This window comes from Vombatus ursinus, unplaced genomic scaffold, assembly GCF_900497805.2.
Source record: "Vombatus ursinus unplaced genomic scaffold, bare-nosed wombat genome assembly UNPS02014768.1, whole genome shotgun sequence".
NCBI lineage: Eukaryota > Metazoa > Chordata > Mammalia > Diprotodontia > Vombatidae > Vombatus > Vombatus ursinus.
Genome location: NW_020954546.1, coordinates 18955136 through 18968552, shown reverse-complemented (window position 1 = coordinate 18968552; position 13417 = coordinate 18955136). Strand labels below are relative to the sequence as shown.

General features: G+C 45.1%; 1 protein-coding gene across 2 annotated transcripts in view; it reads left to right on the top strand.

Annotated features, from left to right (window-relative positions):
• The window catches only part of TYW1 (tRNA-yW synthesizing protein 1 homolog), a 242919-nt gene that overhangs the window by 199477 nt on the left and 30025 nt on the right, over positions 1 to 13417 (top strand). The window contains exon 15 of one of the 2 annotated variants that reach the window (XM_027862446.1): positions 10512 to 10617. The exons of the other annotated variant lie outside the window; for it this stretch is intronic. Coding sequence (XP_027718247.1) covers positions 10512 to 10568 — 57 coding nt within the window. The 3' untranslated portion in view covers positions 10569 to 10617. The remainder of the gene's footprint in view (positions 1 to 10511; positions 10618 to 13417) is intronic. 2 annotated transcript variants of the gene reach the window in all.

The window sequence follows — 13417 nt, the reverse complement described above, 5'->3', positions numbered from 1 at the left end:
GATATTATAAATAGATAACATAGATAACTAGCTAGATAGTATAGACAGATAACATAGCTAGCTATATATATAGTATAGATAACAAATATAGCATAGATATTATAAATAAATAACATAAATAGCTATGTAGACAGTATAGACAGATAGCCTAGATAGATAGCTATATAGTCAGTACAGACAGATAGCATAGATATTTTAGATAGATAACATAGCTAGCTGTATAGATAGTAAGTATAGACAGATAATATAGGTAGCATAGAGAGATAGCATAGCTCATATAGATATCAGATAAGATGGATGAATGGCGCTCTGGGGAGACAAACCCAAGCAAGCAAAATGGCCCCTGCCCTCAGGGAGCTTCATTCTAATGGAGGAAGACAACATATAGAGAGAAGAGGGATAGGGGTGGGCGTGGGATACATCAGCTACGTCATCCCCAAGATAGTAAGTGTGGTCAAAAAGTTAATTGATATTTTGAAGGGCCTGGAGAAGTTTTGAATTTCTACAAAGCATTTATGAATCCTCTGATGTAAAGAGTTGAATTATCCCAAGCTGGACATTTAAACAAGTAAATACACTATGTGGGGGGTGGGGAGATGAGTCGTGAAAATGGTGATCGTTCTTCACGCTTGAAAAACTGGGCTCCAGAGTTCTCCAGCAATTCCAAGGAAACCTTCCCAGTGTACGGTTCCTTGGAGGGATGCTTTGGGAGCTGTTTTCTGCACTGTAGGCTGTCTGTTTGTATTCATAATAAACACAAGCAATTTTTTATTTGACTTTCAAATGGAGTGTATCAAAAAAAGGAAAGCCGGCATGAAATATAATAAAAGTTCATCTCTTGAATCTTAATTAACTCCTTCCAGAGACATCTCAAGTAACCTCCAGCCCCCAGGCTTTGCTGGACAGTGAAGTCAGTCCAGAGATACCACAGTGAGCAGCAGAGGAAGGCTGCTTAGGGACAGTACCCCCTTGGCCTCTCATTCACATTGGTGAACAGGTGGTGAGCGCCAAGAGGATGTCCTGGTATTGTGGAAAGGACACCAACCCGGGTGTCAAGGGGCCTGGCTTCATATCTTGGATCTGCTCCTAATGCTTGTGTGACCTTGGTAAGGTCACTCAGTTTCTCTGGGCCTCATTTTACTTCTCTGTAACAGAAGAGGTTTAGAGGAGGCGCCCTGAAGGTCCCTTCCAGCTGCAGCTCCTGCACTGTATACGGGGCCTTGGGCCAGACACTAGCGGACACAAAGAAGCCTTGAGTGTTCATAGTCTGGGAAGGTAAGGAGGACGTGTGCTTAATTGACCAGCCAGGTGGCTTGGTGAATAAAGCAGGGTCTTGGAGCAGTAAGAATCCAGCCTCAGACCCTAACTTAGCTGTGTGATGTTGGAGAAGTAACTTATCCTCTCACCCTGGATCTGGAGCTGGACGGGACCTTAACAGTCAGCTTATCCCACTCCTGTGTGGTCCAGATGAGGAACCCTAGCTCAGGGAGCAGAAGGTCAGGCAGGGGATGTCAGAGGCAAGATTTGAACCTGGCTCTTCTGCTTTCAGAGCCTGGGCTTTTTCTGCTTCCACCCTCCCTATTTATCCTCCTTCTTTTAGCCTATTTCTCTTCTAACTTTTCACCTGTCATTTAAAAAAAGTGTTACCTGCCCTTCCACTCTCTCCCTGCTTTTCTTCCCTCTTCTCTGATTATCTTTCTTTTTTAAAATTTTATTTGGAAGCTCAAAGTCAACCATAACCATAGTTGATGAATACACAATCATTCTGGTGATATGCCTCGATCAAAGACAAGGAAAACAGTTAGTTTTTGACGTATTTGATGTATAAAAGAAATAGCCTTGGATAGAGCACCGGCCCTGAAGTCAGGAGGACCTGAGTTCAAATCCGGCCTCAGACCAAACACTTGACACTTACTAACTGTGTGACCCTGGGCAAGTCACTTAACCCCAATTGCCTCACTTAGGAAAAAAAAAAAGCCTCATCGACTTACAAAGCCCCTAGTAAGTCCAAGAAACTCCGTGGAAGTTATCTGCTTCCTCAGTCTCTAATTAAACTAGGTTTTTCTCAAGCACTAGTGCTCAAGATAAGATATTTTTCAAGCAACTTTTATTGTTTTTATTTAATTATAAGTATTGTAGCAGTCTCCATTGTATTATTTTTTTGTTGTGTATATATAATATTTTGACTACATTATGTGTTAAATAGGCCTTTGTGGACTAGCAGGGGAGCTAAGCCACAGTAAATTCCATAATTCGTACGGGAAGAGGAGGTTCTGAATTCCAAACAGTAGACTGATAATTCCAAATAAATATTTAGAACACCACCTGTGTGTTATTTTGGGCAGGGGCTGTCCTGAGAATCTCTCCACTCTAGGGGTGGGGGTTGGGGGAAACATTTCTCTCGAATGCGGGAGTGTGGAGACAACCATTGTCTTCCACCTCTAAGCTCTTTTAGGCAAATCTGTGCTCAGCTAGGATGTCCCAGGGCATGCTCTCTTCACAGTTTAGAAAACAGTAGCTCCTTGGTATTATTATTATTGTTTTTATTTTTATTGCAGAAATGAACCTCATCTTAACACATTTGAACAATTTGATCATTGCCCAGAGAAATGATAACAATCCAGTGATGGGATAAAAATTTCCTGGTTATGTGACAAATATCCCAAAGTACCATTTAATGAAATGCCCCAGTGGAGTTTCAGAAGCAATGAACGTATAATGAACCTCTCATTAAAAACTGTCTATACTCATTGACTTCCTTCCTCTCCCCTCACTTCTCAATCCCTTTGCGTCCTGGTACCCAGTGTCATCACTAAACTCAACCTGTATGCTCTAGTTATTAATGCTGATCTCTTAATTGCCAACCTCGGTGGCCCTGCTTGACCTCTCTGTAGCCTTTGACGCTATTGATCACTCTCTCTTCTGTCTTTTGTTTTCTTACCCCCTTGCTTCTCCATCTCCTTTGGGTGTACCATTATCCCTGTCTCTCCCCTTGTATGAGAGTGTGTTTAATGCTAGGCTTCTTTTTCATCCTCCTTCATAGTATTTCTTAGTGATGTCATTAGTTCCCATTGGTCCAACTATCCCCTCCATGCAGAAGACTTCCGGGCCTGTATTTCTAGCCCTAGACTTTCGTTGGCCAACTGCTTCTTCAAAGTGCCAACTGGATGTCCTTTGGGTATTGAAATCCAGTGTATGCAAAGCAGAACTCTGAGTCTTCTCCCTCCCTCCCCCACAAAGCGCCCCTGAGCCCCGCCCCTGCGCCCCGCCCCTGCCTACTGTCACATCATTGTCCTTCCAGGTTGCCCAGGTTGGAAACTTGAGAATCGTCTTCAGCTCTCCCTTCTTCCCCAGTCCCCACAGCCAACCAGTTGCTGAGTCTTTTTCGTTAAACTAGAAGGTTCCCCAGATGAAGGAGGGGCAGGAGGGGGAGGCAGGAGGCAGACATAAATGAACATTCAGTGTGTCTAGCCTTTAAAGTGTCTGTCCCAAAGAGAGCCGTGAATTGGCAAACAAATTCGAGGTTTCATAGTTCTCTGATGAACTGAACCTAAGCCTGGGCACCTCTGAAGAATCTGACAAAGAATTCTTTGCTTGTTACTTCCAGTCATTTATTTAAGTAGACACAAGCCTCCTTGGAGTGAAATCAGAGAAAGGAGAACACCATTAGCTCAGCAAGAAGTGAGGGGAAGTGAGCAGACTCAGGAGGGGCGGCTGGCGGCCCTGCGCTGACCATGAAACCTTCTGAGCTTCCAGCAGGCGGGAGGAACGAGATCTAAAATCTCAGAGTGACACGGTCGCAGCCCCACAAGAAAAGATGGAGCTTTGTGGACCATCTCCCCGAGAGTTTGCGTTTGTACTTCACTGCCTTTCTTCCTCCCTGTCTTCACGTTTTCCTAGGAAGGGCCCCCCACCGCCCTATACTCCACCTCCCTCCCTCCTGCAGAGCTGAGGCATGCCTTCCGAGTGGTCACTCTAGCCAATGCAGAAGCTGTGAACGTCTGTGGCCATGAGTCCGGTGTTTCTTTTGGAGAAGCCCCTGAACGTGAGACTTTTAATATTGACGTGGTTCACTTGCTCTAAGTGAAACCAGTGTTTAGAGTGGGACTTCTGAACTATTTTTGTTTCATGAACCCCTTTGGCGGATAGTCTGGGGAGGCCTCTGGACCCCTTCTCAGAATTATGGCTTCAAACGCGTAAAATCAAATCCAAAGGAAGCAAAGATGTAATTTTTTTTTTCCCATTCAAGCTCATGGACTTCCTGAAAATTCTCCATGGCTCCCAAGTGATTCATAGACTTTATGTTAGAAACTCTTGCTGTAGAGGGTTTTTGGATTTCATGAAGTGCAGGAAGCCTCCTGATTGGGGCAGGAAAGGTAACAAACATGTCCTGGTTACTGTTAAAGAGAGCTCAGTGAGAAAAGAGGTGACTCAGCCTGACATGCTCACTAAGCACCCCGCGGGTGTCTGTCCTCCCATTCCACTGGACAAGGAATTTACGAAGCAAGTGGACACGAACCCCATCTGTGTTCTGGAGCTGCCTCTGCTTCCTGCCCTTCACGCTCAGAGTTCTGAGAGATTGACCACTGACCCGCTGCTCCTGGAGGTCAGACTCCCAGCCATCCTCCCTTAGAAGGTGCTGGAAAGACATCTTCCAATGTCAATCCTCAACCCAACGGCAAGGAAGTGAGTCAGCCGTGGGGCGGTGGTGGGGGGGCCTTCAACCCGGCAGAAAAGATCTCCCCGTGGGAGGCCCCCCCCACCCCATGACACTCATGTTTCTCATATTGGGAATAACCACAGGTTTCAGATGTTTAAAAAGAAACTCCTTTGGGGTGGGGGGGGTAGGGCATCATGTTTTCAGACCAGCGCCAGGTCCATGCTGAGGTTTTCTTCAAATGGATTTATTTCTACTTCTTTCCTTCCTTCAATATTATCTGGCTCAGCCTGTGAGCTCTTCTTTTCTCCAGAGCTGTGGGCAATTTCAGAAGCTCTCCTCTTGGTATCTTTGGGAGTCCCACATGAGCCCTTAGAGTCACTGTCTGCAGAACTCACGCTGGGGATCCAGAAGGCTCTTTTCCACATCAGCATTAAAGTCCAAGAGCAAGGCTGCCTCAGTGCTGGGGCCTCTGCAACCGTCCCCAGTGTGCAGCCCCCGCTGAGGAGCTCAGGCAGGCAGGGGTCCTCAGCATCCCTTGCATCTCCCTGCTTCTTTATGACCACCAGCCAGCTTTCATCTGTCCATGGTCATAGCCTCCCAATTGGTGTCTCCAGGCCAAGCCTCTCCCCCGTCAGCCCATTCTCCAGGGCTGACAGACTGAGGTTCCCAAAGGCTGAGTTTGGCGAGGTCCGAGGTCCGCTGCATTTGTCCTGATGGTGCCTGTTACACTGTAGGCACCTAACAAATGGTGGTTGATTGATCGATTCATTAGCTCGCTTTTGTCTCTGGGATAAAATGCAAACTCCCCTGCTTGGTGTTTAAAGCTTTTCATCAGCCGGCTTCAGCTGACCTTTCTAGGCTTATTGCTTATCACTGTCCTCCATTCAGTCAGTCACATATGCATTTGTTAAGCGCCTACTATGTGTCAGACACTGACTGTGCTAGGAGGTAGAGATATGAAGACAAAAACGGGGTCCTTGTGCTGAAGGACCTTGTATTCTAATGATAATAATAGTAATGATGATGATGATGACAAGAGCTCACACAATGTATTGTGTGCGAGGCACTGTGCTGTCACAAATATCACAATTTTCCTTTGAGTCACCTACCAACCCAGGAAGTTAGGTGCTAGGATGATCCCCGTTTTACAGTTGAGGGAATGGAGGCAAGTAGAGGTTAAGTGACTTGCCCAAGGTCAAACTGCTACTAAGCGTCAAAAGCTGGATTTGAATTCAAGCTTTCCTGACTCTAAGCCTGATGCTCTATCCATTGTACCACCGGATGAATGAGTGAATGAAGAAGTATTTTTAAATGCTTATTATGGACAAAGTACCGTGCTCAACACTAGAGATACAAGAAGAAAAGCAAGCCAGTCTCCTCTCTTAAGGAGCTCTCTTGTTCCGACAGGGTTGGCGGCATGCAGAGGAAGGTTTGGCTGTGCATCACATAGCAAAGCCCCAGGTGGCTTGGGGGGTAGCGGTAGAGCAGTTGGTCATGGGGGAAGCCACGTGTTGACGTGTAAGGAAGTACAAGATATAGACACAGTAATTGGGTGAGGCAGAGGCACCCTTAGCTGGGGGTGGGCATCGGGAAAAGCCAGTCGAGATGAGCTTTGGTGGGAGCTAGGGATCCTGAGAGAGAACCAGGCCTGGTGGGGTGGAGGTGGGGGTAGGGGACAGACAACCTGTGCGGTGTCACGGGAGATGGAAGGAAGTGTGTGAGTCAGCAGATGAGCCGGCGTGGGGATCCGTGGAAGCTCTTTGAGTAGCGAGTGACATGGTCAGATCTCTGCGTTAGGAAAATCACTTTGGCTCTTGTGTGAAAGAAGGACTGGACTGGGGCAGGGAGGCCAGTTAGGAGGTGAGAGGTCATGAGGGCTGGAACCATGGTGGCAGCTGGAGGAGAAGGAGATGAGAGGCATGGAGAGAATGGACGAGACTTGACTAATTGGCTTTGGTGATTGAGGAGGATGAGGAGCTGAGGACGGATATCTCTGAGGCCTTAGACCTGTGACTGCAAGGATGGGGTCTCCCTCAGTAGATAGAGGAAAGGTCTTTTGGGGAAAACAATGAATTCCATTTTGACCATTGAGGTTGAGATGCCCAGGGGACAGTCCGATGGAAGATGTCCAACGTTTTGTTTATTTATGGGCTTAGGAGGACTGGAGCTTGGATCTGAGAGGCTAAAGACAATAAATGTGTATGTATATGTATATTTGTATATGCATATACATGTATGTGTGTACACATATGCATGCATGTATGTATGTATGGGAGTCACCTTCAAAGAGATGACAGTTGAACCTGTGGAAACTGTTAACATTACCAGGGGAGGGATGGAAAGAGAGAGGACAAGAGGCCAGTACAGAACCTTTGGGGAACACCCCAAAGCGTGTGTGGGCGCCGTTCCTGTGGAAGGCAGAGATGATGATCCCGCAAAGGAGACTGAGAAGGGAGCCCTCTGCCTCCTGGCGCCATGGCGTGCTTACTGTTCTGTGTGTCCAAGAGCACATCTCTCATCTCCACGCCTTTGCAGAGGCTGTGTGAGCCCATAGGATGCCCTGGAGTCCCTAACTGACTTCCAGGCTCAGCGTAGATGTCCCCCCCTCCTCCAGCAGGTCTGTTCTGATCTCTGGCTGCTCGTGGGCTCTCCTCCCCTCCCCATCCCCAGATCACTGAGTGGAGACAGTGTGGAATGGGGGGAGCCCAGAAGACCCCCACCTCACTCTGTTTGTGGAACCCTGGGCAAGTCACCCAGTCTCCTAAGTGTCCTAGGCAACTTCCTGAGCCTATTAATTTCGGGAAGTTGGCTATGTACATTGGCAGATGGAGTTTCCTCATCTCAGTTAAATGATAAGTCCTGTCCATCTGGATCCCTTATTTTATACTCACTGATTTGTGTTTGTCGGTTCTTTACGCTGTCAATCAGTCAATAACCGTGAAGCACCTACTGTGTGCTGAGCACTGTGCTAAACACTAAAATGCCCTCTCCTTGAGGTCAAGTGCTGATTTGCGTCCCCAGGCCCATCTTTATGCCTGTCACTTAATAAATGCTTGTCAAATAAGTGAATGGCTCTCTGGTTAATTAAGGTAATTACATGGTACATTTGCACCCTTTGACAAGGCAGTGACTGGTTTTGCTTTTTCCATCAATCTCCAGTAACTTTATTGTTATTATTTTTGTATCTTCACGACACTGTCATGCTGTCAGCTCGCCGATGCGTGCATCCTTCAGATCTTTGCTGCACATCCCAATTCTACCACTCTGGGCAGTCTCTAACCTTGGTGGCTCTTTGGAGGGATAAAAGATCTTCACATACAGTGTAGGTTTGAGCATAGCTCACAGATCCATTCCTCTCCTCTAAGACCTTAGTCTGGTTTATATAAAACCCCACTGAAGATTTTAATGTGTTGTTTTTCAGTATATACGTATGTATGTGTGTGCGTGTGTGTGTGTGTGTGTGTTGTGTGTTTGTGTGCATCTCCAACTGCCTTTCAGACATCTTCAACAGGATGTCCAATAGACCATCCTAAACTCAGCGTGTCCAAAGCTGAACTCATTATCTTTTTCCCAAACCCTTCCCCTGTTACTGTAGAGAGCAACACCATCCTCCCAATCCGTCAGGCTCAAAACCTCGGAGTCACCCAGGAATCCTCATTATTCCCCCCCTCCCATCCCCCCGCCCATGTCCAAGCTGTTGCCAGATTTCACCTCTGCAACATCTCTCCTCTGACAATGCCACCACCCTGGTGCAGACCCTCATCGCCTCATAGCCTACTGGTGGGTCTGTCTGCCTCAAGTCTCTCCCCACTCCAATCCATCCTTCATTTGGCCACTAAAATGATTTTCCTGAAGTACAGTTCTGACCTTGTCACTTTCTACTCAATAAACTCCAATGGCTCCCTGCTGCCTGCAGAATCAAATATCAAATGCTCTGTTTGGCATTCAGAGGCCTTCCTAGCCTCTTTCTCATCTTTTCACACCTTACTCCCAGACATGTACTCTTTGATTCAATGACACTGGCTTCTTGGCCGCAAACAAGACCCTCCATCTCTTGACTCCAGGCATTTTCTCTGGCTGTCCCCCGTACCTGGAACACTCTCCCTCCTCCACTCTGACCACTGCCCTCCCTGGTTTCCTTTAAGTCCCAACTAAAATCTCACCTTCTACGGGAGGCCTTCCCCAACCACTCTTCGTTTTAATGCCTTCCTGCTATCACTTCCTTCTTATTTATGTTGTACATGACTGGCTTCGTGTATATTTATTTGCAGGTGGTCTCCGCCATTAGATTGTAAGCTCCTTGAGGGCAGACTGTCTTTTCCCTCTTTTTGTATCCCCAGTGCCTGACACATAGTAGGCACTTAATAAATGTATGTGTGTGTGTGTGTGTGTGTGTGTGTATTCCTTTCTGAGAGATTTCATTTCAGTGGCAAGGCCTATATTCCTAAAGCCTTTATCAAGACTAATTCTAATTCACACAGGTATTAGAAAATCAGATTTTCAGCTGATTTCTAGTCTTTTGAATGGCTGAGAAATGCTAACTGTTCCCATGGAATTTCAGATGAGATTAGTACAGAGGATCAGCTTCTTTTGTTCAAGGGGCCAGTGGCTGGATGTTGCAAAAGTGTGTTGAGTTGGGCATTTTTTCACTGACAGAATAATGAAGTCAGCCCCCCCCCCCCTTCATCAGACTATGAACAAAAACCAAGGCAATTTTTTTAGGTCATCCCAGGAGGCCCTTAATCTCCACAGTCAGTTTTAGTTAGGTTACCAAATAAAATAGATGGAGCCCAGAGTCGTGAATTCCTAATAGAGTCATTCTCAGGCAGTGACAGTGAAAATGATCTCTGGACCTTGATCTCCTGAAACAACGTGATTTGCCAGCCATTCACAAGGTTGTAACATTGAGTTTCCTATTTGTAGGAAGATAGTACTATGCATATCACACTTTTAAGTACCAGCTAGAAAACACGAATATGACAGTTCCCTTTATGGATAGATAGCTTCATTGAGATTTGCTTGTTGTTGGGGTTTAACAGATTAAAATTTTCCAGGTCCTCATTATTTCACTTGATCCCCACAATAACCCTCTCTAACTTAGATACTATAGAATTTTCTACCCTGGTATTTTAAAACACTGTATGACTTTAACAAATGTTTTATTGAGGGGGCAGCTTAGGTGGTGCAGTGGATAGAGCAATGGCCCTGAAGTCAGGAGGACCTGAGTTCAAATCCGGCCTCAGACCAAACACTTGACGCTTACTAGCTGTGTGACCCTGGGCAAGTCACTTAACCCCAATTGCCTAAAAAAAAATTTTTTTTGTTGAGTTGAATTTGATCGAATTGAATAAACACCTGGAACCTTCAAGAAGTGTGGTGAGTGATGGAGAGTCAAAGTCAAAAATAAAATTGTCCCTGCCCTTGGTAGCTTACATTCAACTGGCGAGGAGTAGCATAGAGTGTCCAGAGTCATTGCATCAGTGTCGTTGAATTTTAAGGTTTGAAAGAAGTCAGGACCACCTAGTCCAACCGAGACCCTGAAGGAATCCCTGCTCTGACATATTGGACAAGTGCTTGGCCATTGATATTTCTGCTCTGAGACCTCCAAGGAGAGAGAACTCACCCCATGAAGAGGCAGGCCATCCCACTTTGGGACAGCTCTAGTCCTGAAGAGTTTTCTTCCCTGAAATCGAGCTCTTCAAGCCTTCGTGTTGTCTCCGCAGCTACCACACATTGCTCTTGGCTCTACCCTCTGTCTTTCACACTGCAGCCATTCACATGCCGGAACACGACTGTCATGTCACTCCCTTCCTCCTTGTCTTCTTTTATTTACGCTAAACCTCTTCCCCAGGTCTTTCAACCAATCCTCAAATGTCATGGACTCAAGGCCTTCTGCCATCCTGATTGACAGATGCTAGAGAGGATCCAGAAGAGTGCAATGTTCTTCCCAAACTAAGGTACCCAGAAATGAACCTGAGCCTGCAGATGTGGTCTGACCAGGGTGGGGCGCAGGAGGGCCCTCACCTCCTTACTCTGGGAAGCTTTGCCTCTCTTACTGAAGCTCACCCTCTGGTTGGCTTGTGTGCTCTCTACCTCACCCTACAGCCTTCCAAAACTTCCAGATCCTTGTCAGGCATGCCTCTTCCACTGGTGACTGCAAGGATGGGTTTGGATCTGAGAGTCTAAAGACCATAAATGTATATGTATATGTATATACATATACATACACATACACATACACACATATTTATATATATGTATATATGCATGAGGATGATTATTTGAGCCCAAGTGTACGCTTTACTTTTGTCTCTATTGAATTTCATCTTGCTGGAATCATCCCAGAGCTGTCAGAATCTTTTTGGGTCCTTACTCTTCTGCCCAGTTTGGTGTTATCTTCTAAATCAATAAACAGGTCATTTCTGCCTTTATTTAAAAAAAACATTAGCCAGCACAGAGCCAAGTGAAATCCCTGGGGCCTTCCACTAGAGACCTCCTGCCACATTGATCCTGAAGACGGAATCTGGTCCTTCAGTCAGTTTCAAAAAAACAAGGAATTATATTATTATCTATCTTGTCCAAAAGTGTGACATATTTTGTTAAATGCTTCGCCAAAATCTGAGTAAATTATATCTAGTACTTTAGTAATATCACGGAAGAAAATAAGTGAGTCTGTCATGACTTGTCTTTTTTTAATAGTATTTTATTTTTTTTTCCAATTATGTGTAGAGACAGTTTTTAACATTCATTTTTTAAAAATTTTGAGTTCCAAATTATTCCCATCTCTCCCTCCCCTCTTCTCTCCCTAAGATGGCGAGCAAGCTGATCTAGGTTATGTATGTACAGTCATGGAAGACATTTCCATATATTGTGAAAGAAGAAACAGACCAAAGAAAAGAACCATGAAAAAAATAAAGTGAAAATAGTCTGACTTGTCTTGATGAAGTCAGACTGGCTCTTTGTCCAGTGTCAGCTGAAGGCAGGAGTAGACAGTGGACAGAGTGTGGTCTTCAGATTAATCCTAGTGCTAAGAGGGGCCTTCATTTATGGGGTTCTAAAGTTTGCAAAGTGCTTTACATATATTACCTCACATTTGAGGGGATTTGATCCTCATGATGGTCCTGGGAAGTTGGTGTTATTATTAGTCTTATTTTACAGATGAAGAAACTGAGGCAGAGATTGAGTGACTTGCCCAGGGTCACATAGAAAGTCTGAGGTAGGATTTGAACTCGAATCTTCTGGCTTTGTATCCACTAAAAGAGGTTCCAGTTCTTTAGTATGTATTAGCTGAAATATGCTTTGGCAGCATTGGGCCCTTCACCGGCCAAACCAGCATGTAAGCATTTTCAGGCAGGCCTCATTCTTTAGCTCCTAGAGCTGTGATTGCAGTTTTGCTTGCTTAAAGAATGCTAAGATGGACCCATTCATTTTCCCTTAAATGACTTTTTTTTTTAAAGGTAGTTAGAGCAGTGGAATCCCTCTGTAATACTCATATCAGGGGTGTCTCAATCCCACCATGGAGGCTAAACTGTCTGCTCAGGCTTTTCCTGCACATAATTATTATGTTCTGCAGGCTGTGATTTGACTTGCAGGATGCCTCCAAAGGTGGAATAAGAGCCCCCCCCCCCGGACCCCACTGTGTCTTTCCCACATTAAGCCCTGTTGGTCATCACCCTTTATGTCTGCTGTTCTCTACGGTAGATTTCTTAAAGAAACAGCGGTCAGTGCTGCAGTCATGTGGCTTCATAGACCTCGCGGCTTGAGCTCATCAATGGTTAAAGCCGTTTCAGCTAATCAATTCCTACCAGGAGCCCCTGTATGACAGGTTATGTGGATAATTCAGCTTTGTAAGTGATATTTAAATCCAAGTAAAGTACATTTTTATTACAATGCACTTGACATATCAACAGATCATTTCCTGAAGCTTCCTTTCCATTTGGGGGATGAAATCCACACAGCTTTTTTTTATCCTTTCTGCTTTTGTTCACTGTAGGTCAGAGCGATTTTGATTTATGGTATTGTTTTTTTCTTTTATCATTCCATGTAGAACTTGGTTTAATGAATTTATAATCAATGGTTTAGAAGTGAAGAGACCATTCCTTGTTCAATATAATGAACATGGTAGGCTGTGGTTTATTTTCAGCAGAGCAGTAAAAGCCGGTTCACTTTCAAAGAATGGGCATCATTTTGCATAGCCATCTGGATCAATGCAAGCTGGACAGCTCAGGTCTCCACCTCAAACCCAGTCTGGCCATGTGTCAGGATGATGGCGCTGTCATCCCTGCCTTTGCAGGCATTCTTCGTCAGTGTCGCTCTGAGACTGCCCAACCAATGCATCTTTCCATCTTTGCTTGCTTAATAAAGATACAGAAAGCATGTCTGCACTAGGTTTGGGGAGATTGGACTTCCACAATGTTTTTTCCAGGGGTAATTCAGCTGAAGTATCCCCTTATTATAAGAAACCTTGGTTTGTAAGATTATACCTTGATGTTATTTTTGAAGCAGGGAACAAATCTGGAATCTCTTACCTCATGAAATGTTTGGGTCACCTTGGCCTTGGCATCATCCTGTTTGGACAGAGGATAAACTAAAAATAGGTTCAAGAATGACACTTTCCTAGTCAGTGCTCCTTTGCAGATAGCGGACAAGACAATTAGTAGCAGAAGGAAGGGGAGGCCTCCTGTCACATCGCAAGATATTTTGAATGTGGACGAGTCTTACTTTTGCATTTCTTCAAACCAAATAACTAACCAAATG